A 16,908-nucleotide genomic window follows, 5' to 3' on the forward strand; every position below is an offset into this window, starting at 1 on the left:
AACGGTATTACCATTTTCGTGTTCTCTTCTTTAACAACCACAAAAAAGCTTGTAAGCATGAGGTTTCGGGTAATTAACCTTCCTACACACACTGTACTCTAATTACTGAGGCCCTGTTGGCGAGGACAGGGTCATTTTGTCACAGGCAATTAATCTCACTGAAACAAGCAGTGAGGAGACGCTTCATGCTGTGACTCAGCATGTTGTAACTGGACAAGATATATCCATAAAAAAAAAAAAGGCTCCAGCCACATTAGAGATTAATAAAGTTTAATAAAACTTTTATTACAATATATGCATCAAGAACAATATTTGGTGCTTTAATATTGGATAAAAACAGCACAAAGAGGAATGTCAAGAACTCACATCTTGGCTGGTGAGGGAAACGTTGGCTACGCTGACCTCATCGGGTCACTATTAACCTCCGTGGTCATGGAAACCACAAAGTACTCAGCAGTTGGGACCGGTATAAGTTATTACCTCTTAAATCTCACTGCATCAATGAAAACACAAAACAGTTAACGCTCCCTGGCACATGACTTCACTTTACACAGGAATTACTTCTAGTTGATTGAAAGCACCAAAGACAGGCATCACACCTGATCTGCATGTCCTTCATCTGTCAGGTCTACAGGAAGACTGTAAGAGGTCACGGGTCACAGTTTTCTATTCATATCAAACTTAAAAGGAGCTTAATGACACTTGAATGTTGTTGTACTTAAAGACACTGATCTGAGAATTGCACCAATGGATACGATTTGGACAGTAGAGGGATGAAGCTGATCCCAGCACAGCACTAAAGGGAAAATTCACCTGAAAATTTGACCAGACGGGGTCGAGAGTTGCATGCAGATGATAATATGATCAACACTGGACTTTTCAATGGACAGCTTGTGCGGTCACTTCTAAACCAGCGAAAAACATGTTTTCTCTTGACACAATGAATATTGAGATTATGGCATAACAATGGCGCAAAAAGCTACTTCTGCTACTAGTTTCCACCTCAGTCTCTCTCACTCTTCCAATGAAGCTCTTTCACAGAGCGAAGGTTAGCACGTGCTTTGAGAAATGATTTAGAACTAAAAGCACTTCATACAAGCAGCAGTACTTTGGTTTTCTAAATAGCAAAAAAAAAAAAAACATGATAAGGGAACAAAAAATGGCAAAAGTAACAGTCTGTATCAAAGATATATGCCACCATTTTTTTAAAGATGGGTCACGTGACTTCATTTGAGTAACTGGCAAAATAAAAGAAAAAAGAAAAAGAACCGTGAGAAAATATATAAACATAATACTGTTTGAATATACTAGACTGTATGTATAAAAAAAAGAAATGACTCCATATCCCATGTTGGATTGGAATAAAAATAGTGGCAAGCAGTACGGGTCAAAAACCAGACACCCTTTACACGTTCTCTCAAGTCAAGCTCGAGCACGGGCTCAAATACCTGCAGAGGAGAAAAAAAAAAAAAAAGGTTACGAAAATTAAGCCCGGACACACAGAGGACCAAAATCACAGATAACGCAGTTTCATTTAGGAGTCTAATTTACAAAAGCTGGAAATTAGGTGTCTCATTTGTTGCGGTGTGAGCAGTGTGTCTGCATTAGAGTGAGTGTTGAGTGTATCTGTGGGTCTTTCTCATACCACATCATTTTCACGCATGGGGGCTGTCTCCCTCGCCGTCTCCCTGCTTCTGCATCTGGGCCTGCATCTTGGCAATCATCTCCTGCATTCGTCTCAACTGCGCGACACAGAACGTCAACACGTTAAACAGGGAGACAACAACCCCACCTTCCAGTGGTGCAGTTTAACTAAGCACATTTTTCATTTTTCATGGCACCTTATACTTTTCTCCACCACATTTCAGAAGAAAATATGGTGCTTTCTACTTCACTACATTTATCTGAACGCTTTTGTTAATGTACAGATTAAGATTTCTGCATAAAAACAACAGTTTAAAGAATATGATGTTTTGTTATAAATTAGATTACAGTTTATTTAAGTGTAGCTGTAATGATTAGTTGATTTATTTTGGTAGACATCTGAGTCTTGAATATACTTACTTACTTTTACTAAACTTTCAATATGCGACATTAACTTGCAACAGAGTATTTTTACAGTGTGGTATTTGTACATTTACTTAATAAAGGATGTGAAGAGTTCTTCTACCACTGCGCACTTCAAACAAACCACAATTCCTTAAACATCTGGATTTTACGTGTCTCACTAATGTCTGTCAGTTGTTCGTTGTCTAGAAACGACTGGGACAACTGCAAGAGAAACCACCTGTGAACCTGAATCCTTTACCAGTTTAACACAGGTATTATGAGATCAAAACAGAAAACAGAAAGAATTATTCTTATCGTTTAAAGGAAAAGTTCACCCACAAAATGATAACGTTAAATAAATAAAAAAATAAATAACAAGGAGCAGTGGCTGAAATCTCTCACCTCAGCCTCCTTTTCCTGGAGGATCATGTCCTTGTCCATTTCCTCCGGCTCCGGTCCCTTTCTGCAGCAACACAACTAGTTACTTTTGAAGTTAAATGCAACAGTCGACCTCTGATATTTCTGCAGCATGTATGCCAATTAACAAATAATCATTGATTAAAAAGCACAATCGGATGTTAGGAATGCAAAATCACCATGTGATTATTTATATATAGCTTTTTAACATCTGAGTCAGCAGAGATGTTTGTGTCTGTGTGCACGCCTGAGAGTGCACACTGAACCATTATAAGTAGCACGAGGCAAACATGACAAAAGCCACACTGAGAAGGTGAAGAAGGGGTCAGTGGGTTAGCTTTTCTTTGCAGAAGAGAAAAGTGGGCAGCTACGACAAATAACTACGAAGAGATGAAAGCAGGAAGATTCAAGAGAGAAGCAGCAAGTGCGAGAGTGAGAGTGAGGGGAACAGCGTTACCTCCCCCAAATGAACCAAAAAAAAACAGCAGTACCTCCAACAGTCCACTCATGGGATTGGACAAGTCAAGACCAGACCGCCATCATTGGACAGATGGCGAGGCAATGTGAAAGCTACTGCCTTATCCCGGGCTGGCATTGGAGGAAAGTCTAAAAGAATCTTTTGGGTCTACATTGAGGGTTAAATGATGATATGTCCACACTATGTTAAATGACACACACAGTAATCCTGCTTATGACCTCTAAAGATACTCAGACTACACATGCCATTTAGCTACCAACTAACCATGAAAAACCACAACCCACTACGGCCCGCAGCTTTAAATTTACTCCTGCTTGGGGACCACGGCCTAACTGATGTAGAGGACATGCAAAATGATGAGTTAGAGCTACAGAATGACACCAGTTCAACAATATGCTACTGTATAAACAACACAAGATTAACTGGAAGAATGTGATCCATTACACATGAATTAATCTTGTCACTCAGCTTCCATATACACAGCTCCGATTGTTTCCGCTGGGTTTTTATTACTGGAACATCTGTGGTGTCTGTTGTGCACATGTGACTGACTGACTGTGACATTTCTGTGTTGTACTAATTATATACGTCTTATCAGAAGCTGTTTGAGGTGGGGGGGAGGTGCAGAAAAGCAGGCTGACAGACAAGTACGTACGCAGGAGACAGAGGCAGAACGTAACCATGGGAGGACAACCTGCCACCCCGTTTGAGGCGGTCCGAGCGGAAGTTCTCGTAGTGGAGGTCCTGGGTCACTTCCTGTAGATCCTGCATGTGAGTGCTGTGGAGTTGTGAGAAAGTCAACAGCCAATGAATACCCTTTGCACTGTCATTTTGAAAAAAAAAAAATCTGTTCTTTTAGTCCTGGGCAGAGGCAGTCTGGTGATGGAGTGCAGCATTACATGAGAAATGTCTTTATTCAGTGTTGTCAGTATCTACCTCTCTCCTTTACTGCCTTGGCTACATGTTTTCTTGTAAGCTACTCCTAAAAAAAAAAAAAAGCTATTGGCAGGGGCTTATTTGGGAGGTGGTCCAATAGTCAAAAAAATTACTTCCTGAACAATTTTCCTTGACCTCAATGGAAAACGTCTTGAGGTCAGAGACAGATGTGAGGGAGAATTTATGAGGACCAGGAAAAAAGGAACAGCAGCAGCTCGGTCCTGTGGGACCAGGCTTGGGAACCGGGGGTTGTTAGTTAAAGTCTCTCCATTTAATGCATGTCCTGTTTGTGCATTTATGTGTATTGCAGACCTGTGTGTATGTAACACGAATAACAAAAGAGTGACAAAATTGAATTCCCCCTCTGGAATCAATCATTTGTGTCTTTGTCTTCTGAAAACTTACAGTGGTGAGTGTTAATGACGTGGGTCTGAAGGTTAACAACGTAAGGCTCATCTTACAGCCTTTTTATACAAGGTATTAATATGTGTTTTAATGATCCAAACACCAATGGACAGCTGAGACACATTCCTGTTCATACCTCTATCTATTATGTGTCTCTAGCTGACCATTTGTGTTCAGGTTTCATTACTGTCTACATGTTACTGCTAACATGAACCTAGTCATGAATAGCATTTTTTTGTGTCACCAAAACAACCACCACGTCCTACATTGCTGACGCAGTCCTTAGTCGAGGACGCATCAGGACGTATTAGCGGTTACACTTCAAAAGATATGAAGTCAAACGCGTCCCAGACCACCTCCTGAAATGGTCTGAGTGATCAGATCATAATGCGTCTGAAAACTTTGGCACATTGAGTACGGTTGTTTACACTCTTCCTCCTGTCAACATGCATCCAAATTAGTACGACTGTATTAAAAGAACTGTTTAATTTATACGTGATAGACATATTTGTTTTCATGAACGGCCAAATGGTGCGCTGTTGCTAAAAGTTGCTGCAGTGAGGAAGTGCGGGATAGCATTATCTCCTTTCCTTTGATAAATGATGGTCCAATGTATCCTGTGCTAAAGGACGTAAGACAGGAAGCATTGGAGCTCTCTTCCTTAGCGTTAAGAGAATTTGACCAGGTCTTATCATAGCTGCCCACGAAACACTTCCAGGTCATTTCACTCAGTTAGTAAGCTTCCTAGACAAAAAATAGCCATGCTTTTATTATGTTTAAAGGCATCCCGCCAAACTAACAATCTCCATAAGCTAGCTATGGTTTCTTCCTGCAGCATTTGTAGGAAAACTGATATATAACTTTACAAAACTATACAAAGTTTGGTAGCTCAGTAGCTTTTAATATGACCTGACAACCTTATCACTAACATTTTAAGGAAAAAAGAAAAGCAGAGGGATAAAGCCTCTTCTACCACTCACATCAGCATAATCCGCAGCTTGAGGAAATCGTTGTGTTCTGGATTCTCCACCTCCACCACTCCCCAGGGGTACAGGCGGCCCCTCACCTTCTTCCCTTTGGCCTCAATCTGCTGGTTGGATCCCACCACAGCGAAAGGGATGCTGGCCTAGAAAAGAGGAGTAGTGTAATTGGTTCATAAATAATTACAACACTTTAAACCAATGTTAGTAGAGGATACAAAGCTGCCTTCTTTTACTCTTCTGCTACGCTGCTGTGGTTAAAAAAATACACCGACTCAAGTTTGGTATTAAGGAAGCAATATTCATTTAGGGATGAAAAGTTTTGAAAGAGAGGAGAGTTTACCTTGAGGATTCTTGTCTGCTCTTTGAAGTCCTCATCCTCATCTGACTCAGCATCAGGAAGGTGGTAAATCTTGATACCGTGTTCATCAATCTCATCCAGAATCTTTTCCGAAAAGACAAAACACGGGTTTATTATCACCCTTTTATTACCAGTTATGTAGTGGTACATTCTGTAAATGACATCCTTGTTTTGCCCTTCTCACTACTCTGCCTTGACTCTTTCTGTCTCACTGTTATTTATCTGCCTTTTGGTTTTAGACATTGTTTCTTTGGGTACAAACAGTGTTTTCATACACTGGATGGCCACAGCAGTGATAATGAGCACATGATAGCTGCCGTTTATTTCAGGAACTTGAAAAGATCCAAAACAATGGGTGACTGTGTTGTCCTCACCCTGCGCTTGAGCCTCTCCCTCTCTCTGAGGGTGAGCGTGTCTGCCTTGGCGATGACAGGAACCACGTTGACCTTATTGTGAATGGCCTTCATAAACTGAACATCCAGGGGTTTCAGGCTGACAGGACAGGAAACAGACAGGCACCAGTTCAAAGAGAGACAACAGAATTCAAAAAAGTACTGATGAAAATCAGACAGTGAAGAGGGCATAATAAATATGGTTGTTAAAATAGAAAGAAACTTCTGTGCAAATTTGGCTAACTGAAAAGCCATGTAAGCAGGGATTTGACTATGTTTTTTTTTTTTTTACCGCGGGTAAATAAGCATAGTATCACTGCAGTTAGGTGATTTACTGCCCCTGAAAATTACACTTAGTTTTTCATTTGGACTTTACAGTACCCCCACCCACACTTGGTGCTATATTCACAGAGTATTATGCACATATGCATAATAAATATGTCGGTATAATTCTCTGGTTTATCAGTTCAGTGTGTGTTGAATGTGAATTTGCAGGTCCGCGTGTTATAGAAGACTGGTGTATGAAATGTATCCTCACTGAGCTGCATTTATTTAAACTATGACGGTCACTTCTCTTGCCAGGGTTCGGTCTCATTCCCTCTCCTCTCCTAGCAGTTCTCATACTCATACAACTGAAGTTACATCCACAGTATAACGCCAGGGAGAACACTGCGCGTTTTTACAACTTTAGTGTAAGAGTATGTGATGTTTATTACAACTTTCAGCTATCATCACAGCCCTGTCTGTAAGTGTTTAGGTATGTATTGCAGAACTCACCCGTGGCCAAGCGGAGAGATGAAATAGAAGCAGCAGTGAACTCTATTGTCAACAATGTGTCTCCGATTGAGACCGCTCTCGTCATGGAGGTAGCGCTCAAACTGGTCATCAATGTAGCTGATGATGGTGCTGAAACTGGATTAGAAAAATATACTTCATATTAAAGATATAGTATGTATCACAGTATTATGCAAAAACTAATTAATACCAGTACCATATCCACTAAATACTAGAATCATTAGCCCAGATGAATAAATTCTTAAAATATTAGAGCAAACATTTTTGACTGTGTCTCATCACTGTTTAGGATCACACTGGGTAATTTAAATTTAAAATCACCTCATCTCCTCATCAACATACAACCTAAAAATATTTCATACCAGTCTTGGCTGTTGATGGCGTCTCCATATCCTGGTGTGTCCACCACAGTGAGACGGAGCTTCACTCCTCGCTCCTCAATTTCTACCGTCGACGCCTCAATCTGAACCGTCCTTTCTATCTTTTCTGTTAGACGGAGAAAAAAAATCCAGGAACTCATAACAGCAAGTAAAGATTGGGTCAGTCTACGATTATGTGCTTTTAATACATAGGTTTCACAAAATGCTTTATAAATAAGGGTCATAAAGTGCATTTGTTTGACCTGCTGCTCCAGGGATGACTCTCTCAGGGTAAAGGTCGGTGAGGAACAGGCTGTTGATTAAGGTGGATTTCCCAAGTCCAGATTCACCTTTAGACAACAGAGAAAAATTGAATAATCTGTCAACATCAGTATGAGAAGAAAAGAAACATTACATTAATATAACAAAACTGCCAAAAAATGACTAAAGCACTGTCAGGCTCATGTTGGTGCAAACCTCTTTTAATACAGAGCTCAGTTTTGATGAGTAGAACAAAGGCGATCCTCACTGTGCTGCAGGAAACAAGACATCAGCCTGTGACGCACAGGAGGCCGTGCACCACACGGAAATACATGACACTAAATCTGACTTCAGCATTAATCTTTCCCAGAACAGTGTCAGGTGGCTGATTAAACAACCCTAGAGCCTCGGAAAGAGTGGAAGTGTTTATAATCAGTCAGCAGCACTCAGGTGAACACTCGTCAACCACTGGATAGTTTCACTCTCACAAACACTTGCAGCAAGAACTAAGAACCTGAATTTCCTCTTCTTGCTCGACTTACTGGATTAAAGAAATTGTACACTAAATACTCGTAAAAGTGGTGTTATTTGAATGTCTCTGCTAATATCGTCTGATTATGTAGGAACTAACAATATATATTGAACAAAATCTTGATTGGCTGTCCCTGAGACTGACTCTATACCACCAATATGTGCAGAGCTACTGTGCACACAAGACAGTTGGATGGACAATCAAACATCCACAGTTTGAGTGATGAAGTTTAAAAATAAAAGCTGATGGCCCGATTCCAAGACTGGGATTAATCCTTGTGCCGGACTAAAAATATATTTCCTCAGATTTTTTGCAGACTCACGGAGCACTGTTTGAGTCGAACAGACCATATGTCTCATTTCTGTCTGAGAAATCCATAAAACGACAGTATACCGTACTACCTTACAACATAAAACTACAGCAGCAGTTTAGCTTAAAGCTACAGCTTTTATATAAGTAACTTTTTGTCACATTTGCTAAAACTGTCACTACAACCACACAGTGGTACAATCATCTGTGAAAAAAAGATCATATTCCTGTTTCCCCTGGTGCTTCTAATAGCATTTTTTAGAATCTATGTCAGTGCACATCAAACAACTAATCAGATCGGAGCAGTCTCTAATGCAGCTCTAAATTATGTCAATCACGACTCATGCACTGCGGTCCAACTGTCAAACTAGGCAGCACTGATCAAATATTAAATTTCTCACCTCAAATGTTTTCAGAAACATATTTTAGTGTACTGTTTAGCTGTTAAATGAGAACGTTTACACCAGCCAGTGGACGGTGCTTGGTTTCAGCTCAATTGTTTTCTAAATGGCAGCCAGGTCACAAACTTTCTCATTCTACAGCTAAACAGTACACTAAAATATGTTTCTGAAAACATTTCAGGTAAGAAATAGGCAGTGCAGTAAAAGAATGTTCAGGACTCATATTTGGTCAGCACTGCCTAGTTTGACAGTCTGACCACAGTTCATGGGCAGTGATTGACATGATTGACATCCGCGTTCAGAGTCTCCTGGGTCCTGATTGGTTGTTGTCTTTTACGTGCTGTGGATTCCTGCACATGCAATGAGAAGCTAAGACACAGATCTATGTCATGTAATGCTGTGCAGATGTATTGACAGTTTCAACATATGAGACAAAAATCTAATTTTATAAAAGTTATCTGGTACAGCTTTGAGCAACAGCAGTGTGGGAAATTTAAGAAACTATATGTAACAGACATATGAAGCTCTTTCCTCATGTCTCACAGTCACAGAGTTACAGATGCTGAGACGTAAACAACCTAAAGCTTGTGTGCTTTACCCAGGAATGCTGCTACGGTGGTTCCCACCAAAGCCATGACAAAAGATTTGTAGAAGTCTTTACTACGTTTTAATCTGGCAACTTCCCAGAAAGTCTAGCATGGAAAATTTTAATCAACACAAACATTAAATACACTACAGTCTCAGGTGCATTTGGAGGAGTTACTTTCGAGAAAAAAAGTTCAAGTGTTTTAGTACAAGAATAGAAAGTGATGCATCCTGAGAAGAAAAAAAAATATAGTAAGTATACTATTTCTATCTGTGGGGGAGAACTGCGACTATCTACAAGTACTGCACAGGAAAACACTGATTTATTTAAGAACCAGAGTCACACAGAAGGTTAAATAAGCACTCAATGAGTATTCTTGCAGCAGAGGGACCAGCAGGCCTCATCCACTGTGTGAATCAATCCCTCGAGGCCCGCTGGCTGCATTCCTCTCTGGTTTATTTTAAAGCAAAAGGATGAGCAGCGTTCAGGGGAGCTTCTACCCTCCCCCCTTACCAACAAGCAGGGAGGCTCACACAGTCACAGTGCTCACATCAAGAGTTTACGCTGACACCAGCTGAGCAACTACACTGACGTGACATCTGCCTTTTTGTACAGACCAAAAGCATTCATGCATATTAGATGACACCTATGCATTACTAAAGAGAAAACACTGTGCTTACTCTCAGCATACAAACAAAAGAAACTAAGCAAATCGACAAAACATTTTGCAGGCTGACTGCCAAGATCCTATCATAAGTTTATCACAAAACAAATTCACAAGTAAAAAAATAAATAAAACACATTCCTCGAATGTTCGTCTTTACTCTAACTATCTAGCATGAAGCTTGTTATCACTGAGATACACTATAATTTCCAAATTAATAAAACCTGTGTTGCATGATGACAACATGAGAAAAGGCCTGGAAAAAAGAGACGACACACTCACCTACCACCATCAATGTAAACTCAAATCCCTTTTTTACGGACTTGCGATGAACCTGATTAGGCAGGTTGGCAAATCCAACGTACCCTGGGGTCTCAGGGTTGTTGAACTGGCCCTGCTGTAGAAAAAAAAGTAAAAACAGGAGTGTCATTATTTTTAAGAAAACCTTGTTTGGTGACATTAAAATTCAGGATGAAAGAACACAGCTTTACACATAAGTATTACTTCAGTTGAAACAAGTTCTTGTTGCAAAACAGGTTTAAGTTTAACATGGTTTGACTATTATTGTAGAAATAACATGACAGCCAGTTATTAGTGCTAGAGTAGAAACCACCGAGGAGACATCTGTTCATGAACAGCCAGGATATTTACGGTGAGTCCTCTGTCGTCTGTTTGCAAAAAAAACGTCCACCCATCATTCCACTGTTTACGGCCCTTTTCTACAAATAGTGCGTCCCATGAAAAGTAGGCCAACTGTGACAATCCACACAATGGCAATGTCAAATCGAATACAAAAGGGTACAATTTCTTTATTTAGTTTGCTCATTTTGGCCACACAATCTTGCAAGATTTATGAACCCTCCCTTCCCCGTGCTTTCAGCAAAGGTCATGACTGATAAGCCTGATAAGCAGTGTGTTCTGGCTCTGCCTTTGGGCCTTTCAACCCACATACAGCTATATCAGTGAGTCACAAGGATGGCGGGCAGCACACAGAGCATATGTCTGAGTGACCTAACCGACATCCAGAGGTTAATATCTGTGTTTTTAACAGCAACACAGAGCAGAAAATTAATGTGCGAAAAAGCACGGAGGCACAAAATGTTCCACTGAAACGACACATGAGAATGCTCAGTTAAAAAAGGTCTGGGCTCAATGTTTGTATCCTAAGATTTTAAGGGCATATTACACACAAAGCTTACTTTCTTTTCACTATTACTGCTTCACCATTAATCGAGAAGGACAGTCACTGAAGCAGAAGTAGCATACTGCGAACAGCAGCGGTACAAATGTATTATCTGGTTTCTGTTTGCCGAGACTCACCTTCATTTTGTCGGCCTGAGACATTTTTTCTCCTTGTTACACCTGAAAGAAAAGACGAAAAGCTGCATTACATACTGAGAAAGTTACTAAAGCACCCTGAGGATACTCAAATTTTGCTATAATTCTTGTGGTATCTATGGACCTTTTCTGAAATGAACCTTATTCATTAAGGCGCACACTTACAGGCCTGACTATGAGAGTGTGTGAGAGACAGGAAGTCTGGTTTGTGCTGAGAGGCTTGTGAGAGTGCTGTGTCTCACCACAAAAAAAAATGCTTTTCCTGCTATGATAGCTGCATTACAGCTGCATCCCACTATAAAGCTATTATTTGAGGATTAAGCCATGCTGATGCTATTAATCCCAAATGGCATCATATGTTTACAGCCTGAGAGCTGGTTGTGGTGTTGTGGTTAAGTCAGTGTGTTATATTCAAACACTCATATCACAGTAAAGAGAAAAACATAACTGCAAAAGAGGATTTTGCTATTAAAACTGCACATGCCAACACATCACTACAAGCAATCTTCTTGCATTCATTAAATGTTTCTTAATAGTAGGAGTCTACCGATATTGGTTTTGTCAGGGCCGATTATTAGTAGTTAATAAGACTGACTAAACCAATACAATTTAAAATAAAAATTTAAATTCCTTGTCAATATTTGGAATTTCGAATATAAAAATCCCCAACACAAAACTTTGTTTAAATTCTTTTGCCTTTAGAAAATGTTTAATCCAAACTGAAATGTTCAACATAATATACAGCAATCATTAAAATAAAATACAGCTACAAATAGTAGTCAACATGCCAAACATTGGCTCCATTTATCGGCAGGGCCGATAATCTGTTGACCCAGAACTACAAACAACCTTTGTCGTATTTCTAATGGTTTCTTATAAGAGCTTTAATGTAACAATGAAAACAAGTATAATTAAGAAATCTCTTTATGTACAAACTGAAGTCCAGTTACCTACAACTTTAACTACTAGATATCTTATAATATGTAGAATGGGTGTCACCAAAAATAATTAACGAGGCACTGCATTGATGGATAAGTAATTGAGAGATCATTAAGAAAATAATTCTTCAATATTTTTTTCCCTCAACTTGCTTTTCGGTCTTGCTCTTCAGTCTAGCTCCTTACACGAAAATCTTGGTTCTCGTAGCTCCTAGAGTCAATAATCTGAAATGGTCTAAAACACACCCATAGCACTTAGTATTAGGATGGAATAAAATGCATATTTTTGACAGCACATGAGCCGAATATATGTGTCCAGGGTAGTTTAAAAGCTAGTTTGAGATAATGTAAAATGCGATGTCTACTTGATTCAACAGAGAAATACGTAACTTTCACTAAAACGTACATCCGAGCCCATTTCCTTAAATTTAACGTTAGCTATTTAGCTACCGTTATTACAATGGGAATTAGCTGCTTAATTAGCAGCGGCTATGATAACGGTAACACGAACAACCCAGTGGGTGTGACTGATACCAACATTTGCCTTTGAAAACAAGCTATTCAGTGATTCTTCTTCTTCTTGTAGACGAGTCCAGATCAAAGTTATTTACCGAGCTAACAGCCATCGCTAGCTGTTCAGTGAAGCGGTACAAAGACAAGCTTAGCGTAACGTTAAAACTAACGTTAGCCGAGTAGCTTCTCCCGCAGGATGTTAACTTTAGCTAATGTTAGCGTCGCAGGTTTAACCCTACGATGCCGCCAGCACTGACTCAAATTAGTGATAAATAAGTAATGAATTAGAGAAATAAGCAGTGTTACCTCAGTGTGGCCGCAGAGAGTGTTATAGTGCAGATGGAGGTACAGAGAGACCAGCCGACGATGAAGACTAGACTTGGCGGACACCTCAAATTCTTCAGATTCCGCTGCAGCTGCTTCCTTTAGCACACAGACCACAATGCACTGGGCGAGAGGAGAGCAGCAGGCCAACACTGCACAGCAACATCTCCATACACCATGGAAATTTCTTACATTTTAATACCTTTAAAGAAAAATTTGATGTTCAATGTTCTTATAGAGAATTCAGCAGAATATGCAAAGCAATACCTCTTGCTTTAATACATTTAATACAAAACACACTCTCTCAATCAAGAATACAAGCGGTCATACCAGAGTTAAAAATTGACCAATTGCATATTAGTGATAGAAAATGTAACAACCATTTTATTAGAAAAGCTTTCAAGTGTAAATTTTTTCATGATTATACTAAAACTGCAAAAATTAGAATAAACAACGTTTTGTGTAGCACAGATAAATACTTCAAATATTTAAAATGGCCAATTCCACCAAAAGTAAAAGAAGTACAATATAAAATTATTAATAGTTATTACCCTGCAGCAGAAACTCTTAAAAAAAGATTTGGATTTGAGGTCGAAGCCTGCGTTTTCTGTCTGGAGGAACCTGAAACTATTGAACATCTCTTCTATTCATGTAGAGTCACGAGACAATTTTGGCAGAACCTGCATACTTGGTCAAGTTCTACAATAGAGAACATCACACCTTTTGATATGAATCAAATCCTAATATACAAAAATGACACCGCTAAAGAAATATCTGACACGATCAATATTATCATGATTATGGGAAAATATCATATACATACATGTAAATGGAAAAATCAAAGACCTTCACTAATATCTTTTAAAAATGAACTAAAAACCTTATTTTCCTCTCTAGTAGTTTTAGCAGAAAAATATGGACCAATACAAGAACTTTGCAACAACCTGTCACAACTGTTAATGCCTTAACTGACTGTAATGGAAATGTCTTCATGTGTTAAAGTGTCCTTAAGCAGCACTTTCATATGTTTGAACTGTGAATGAAATGGGAAGGACTGTCTCGTGGCAAAAGATGGACTGCCTGCATTATTTAGTTATTTAGTTTATTATCTATTTTATGTTATTTTCTAATATGTCATGGTTAATATATATAATTTTATTTGCCTTGCACTTGTTTATGTTTCTATAAGAAGACATAGCGGAGATTCTTACTGGAATTTGTAATTATTGTCAAGTTCAATAAAGTTGGGGGAAAAAAAACCAAAAAAAACATCTCCATACACTGACACTCAGCATGCTTACACTCCGTATTTACAACAAACTGCAGCGATTATAAGCTCTTTATATATATATTTTATATATTTATTATTAGTATATATATAATCCTTAATATCATCATCAAGCACTGTGTCTGTGTCTGGGTGATAAAAATAAGAAACATTAGGGTGCGACTGATAGTGGGTTTTTTTTTTTTGGAATTTGAAGTTTTATTGATTTTGTCAGAAATAATCATTATACAAACAGGAGAAACAAAAACAACCTAAAATAAATAAAAACAGGCAGGTAGCCAAACAGACATTGACACAGTAGTGCTCATTATTTCATTATAACTTGGTGGGCATTAGCACATGACAATAATGGCATAATATTGTATTACACCCTCATGTTCTTGCCAAGGTCAAGTCCCATATATATCGACTAAGGCTGTCCCATTGTTCCTTCACCATGTCATTTTTGCAGCTCAGTCTTCCCAGCATCTTTTCACATGCAACTATTTCCATCATTTGTTCCTTCCACATTTTCAGTGTGGGAGTTTGAGGTTCTTTCCAGCATCTAAGAATCATCCGGGTACAGGTAGTTAAGCCAGTTATTAATACTCTAAATGCAGATTTACTTAACTGTGACACCACTGTTCTGTCCCCAAGAAGACACAACCTTGGTGATGTGGGCAGATCAAATTTTAACCAGTTACTCATAAATTCCAGAACATTTCTCCATAAGGGAAACACCATGGGGCATTCCCAAAATGCATGTATGTATGTACCATGTTCTGCTTTACATTTCCAACATAAACTGTCTTTAATTAGACCCATTTTATTGAGTCTTGTTGGGGTGTAATAATATCTATGAAGTATTTTGTATTGGATAAATTTGCCTCTGGCTTCTCTGATGTTTTCTCCGCTGCTGGAAAGAATTCCATCCCATGTTTCTGATAGTGGTTTTTAGGGCCAAAACCTATACTGATTAAATGTTGTTAATGAGACCGATAATCGATATTTGGATATGCATTTACACACAAAAACATTTTCTGTCAATGTTTAGAACCAAATTCAACACAAAACTTTGTTTAAATGCAAATGTTTAATCGAAGCTGAAACTTTCATCATCAAATACAGAAAGTTCCCAGCAATCTTTTTTAGAGTCAAGTGAAAATTTAAATAAATAATGAGAAAATAAGCATAGCTCCCTGAGGGTTTACAAAGTAAAAGTTCCTCCCATGCTGACACTTGCTTTGCACTTTTTGAATTTGGAATTTTTTATTAATGCATTTTATCTGCAATCATTAAAATAATATGCCGATACAGATCATCAGCAAAATGCCCAATATTGGCCCCAATAATCAGTCAGGCCAATATTCTGTCAAACCCTAGAATACATGTAATGGTATCAAACTGTAGATGGTGAGAATTGCCAGAGCCCAGAAAATATTATTATGGGTATCCTGAAATATTCATGTAGCCAACATTATCTATACAGCCCTATAAATGTGAGAAATGCCAGAAATCTAGGCATCTCTTTATCTTTTTTTTTTGTTATTAATGTTTAATTGTTGTTTTTTACTTTGGTTTATATTGTATTGTTATTATTACTGTTTTGTCATACTTGTATATTTTTTGTGCTCATTGTCTCAGACTGTGAACGGCAAGATGGGAGTTAAATGCAGAGCTAGTGAATGCCTCGTGAGAAATGGGAGCATCTTGAAGGATTGTTATCCTTTTGAAAAAAAACAACAACAACAGTCTCTGAAACTAGATCGCCAGCTTTAGCAACTGAACTACTGGGCACCCCTGATTAACTTTTTAGTATTGCAGACATGTTAACTAATTTCCGAGTTTTGGGACTGGGGCGCACTATTCTCATGATTGTTGTTGATGCTTAGTCCACATTTGTTTGCTTGTGTGTTTGAAAAATTGAGTTACCTGGAATAGAAAGGTAAATAAGACTGTGTCCTCCTAAATTTCTATCACAAAGTCATTAACACTATTCACAAGTTTCAGTACAGGTCCTGTGCATGGTTGGCAAGATACCAAAAACATATTGTGTCACTTTAAGAAAAGCACAGGTGATAATGATTAAATTAACCATGGCAGAATTCCATTTAACTGTTTCAATTTCAGGCCCCTCAAATTGTGAATGCTGTCTGTTTTACTGTCAGGGACACAGCAGAGCCATCATTAATATTATTTATGGCACCTGTGCTTTTTCTACTATGAGAAGTTAAAATGACCTTTAATTGCCTGATGACAATTATGCAGTTAACACTGTAGTCTTTAATTAAACAAAAAAACATAGCCCATATTTCACTAATAACCCAGAGGGTTTAGTTTGGTACATACAGTCCTGAAGTTGTTAGCATGTTCATATGTTGCTGTCTTAAAATGGGTGATGATGATGATGATGATGATGATGATGATAAAAAATAAAAAAATAAAATAAATTAATCAATTGACAATAATAATAATATTGACGAATATTGCAGTCCCATCCATTTATTTATTCATTTATTTTTTTAAATCAATTGTTACCTCAGTAGGTTACGAATTTGCAGTGGAAATAGTTGGCCAAAGGAGGGCGCCACCGCTCCCTTCTG

The 16,908-nt window shown here is 38.5% G+C and overlaps 1 protein-coding gene across 2 annotated transcripts; it reads right to left on the bottom strand.

Moving 5' to 3' along the window:
- Nucleotides 1-253: 253 nt before the first annotated feature.
- septin2 (septin 2) lies at nucleotides 254-13,174 on the bottom strand. 2 transcript variants are annotated; one of them, XM_088085222.1, is made up of 13 exons: nucleotides 13,021-13,174; nucleotides 11,246-11,287; nucleotides 10,208-10,322; nucleotides 7,436-7,522; nucleotides 7,176-7,299; nucleotides 6,796-6,930; nucleotides 6,001-6,118; nucleotides 5,609-5,710; nucleotides 5,266-5,411; nucleotides 3,600-3,722; nucleotides 2,452-2,512; nucleotides 1,646-1,742; nucleotides 254-1,448 (listed from the first exon to the last, which is right to left on the bottom strand). In XM_088085222.1, exons 2-12 carry the CDS (start codon nucleotides 11,267-11,269, stop codon nucleotides 1,656-1,658), a joined length of 1,122 nt encoding a protein of 373 aa, XP_087941348.1. In that variant the 5' UTR covers nucleotides 11,270-11,287; nucleotides 13,021-13,174; the 3' UTR covers nucleotides 254-1,448; nucleotides 1,646-1,655. The 2 variants fall into 2 exon arrangements, with proteins under 2 accessions (XP_087941348.1, XP_042353263.1); XM_042497329.2 differs by having other exon boundaries at nucleotides 3,639-3,722; nucleotides 13,021-13,173.
- Nucleotides 13,175-16,908: the final 3,734 nt, after the last annotated feature.

This window comes from Plectropomus leopardus, chromosome 12 (assembly GCF_026936395.1).
Source record: "Plectropomus leopardus strain MGB_pleo_1.0 chromosome 12, ASM2693639v1, whole genome shotgun sequence".
Lineage (NCBI taxonomy): Eukaryota > Metazoa > Chordata > Actinopteri > Perciformes > Serranidae > Plectropomus > Plectropomus leopardus.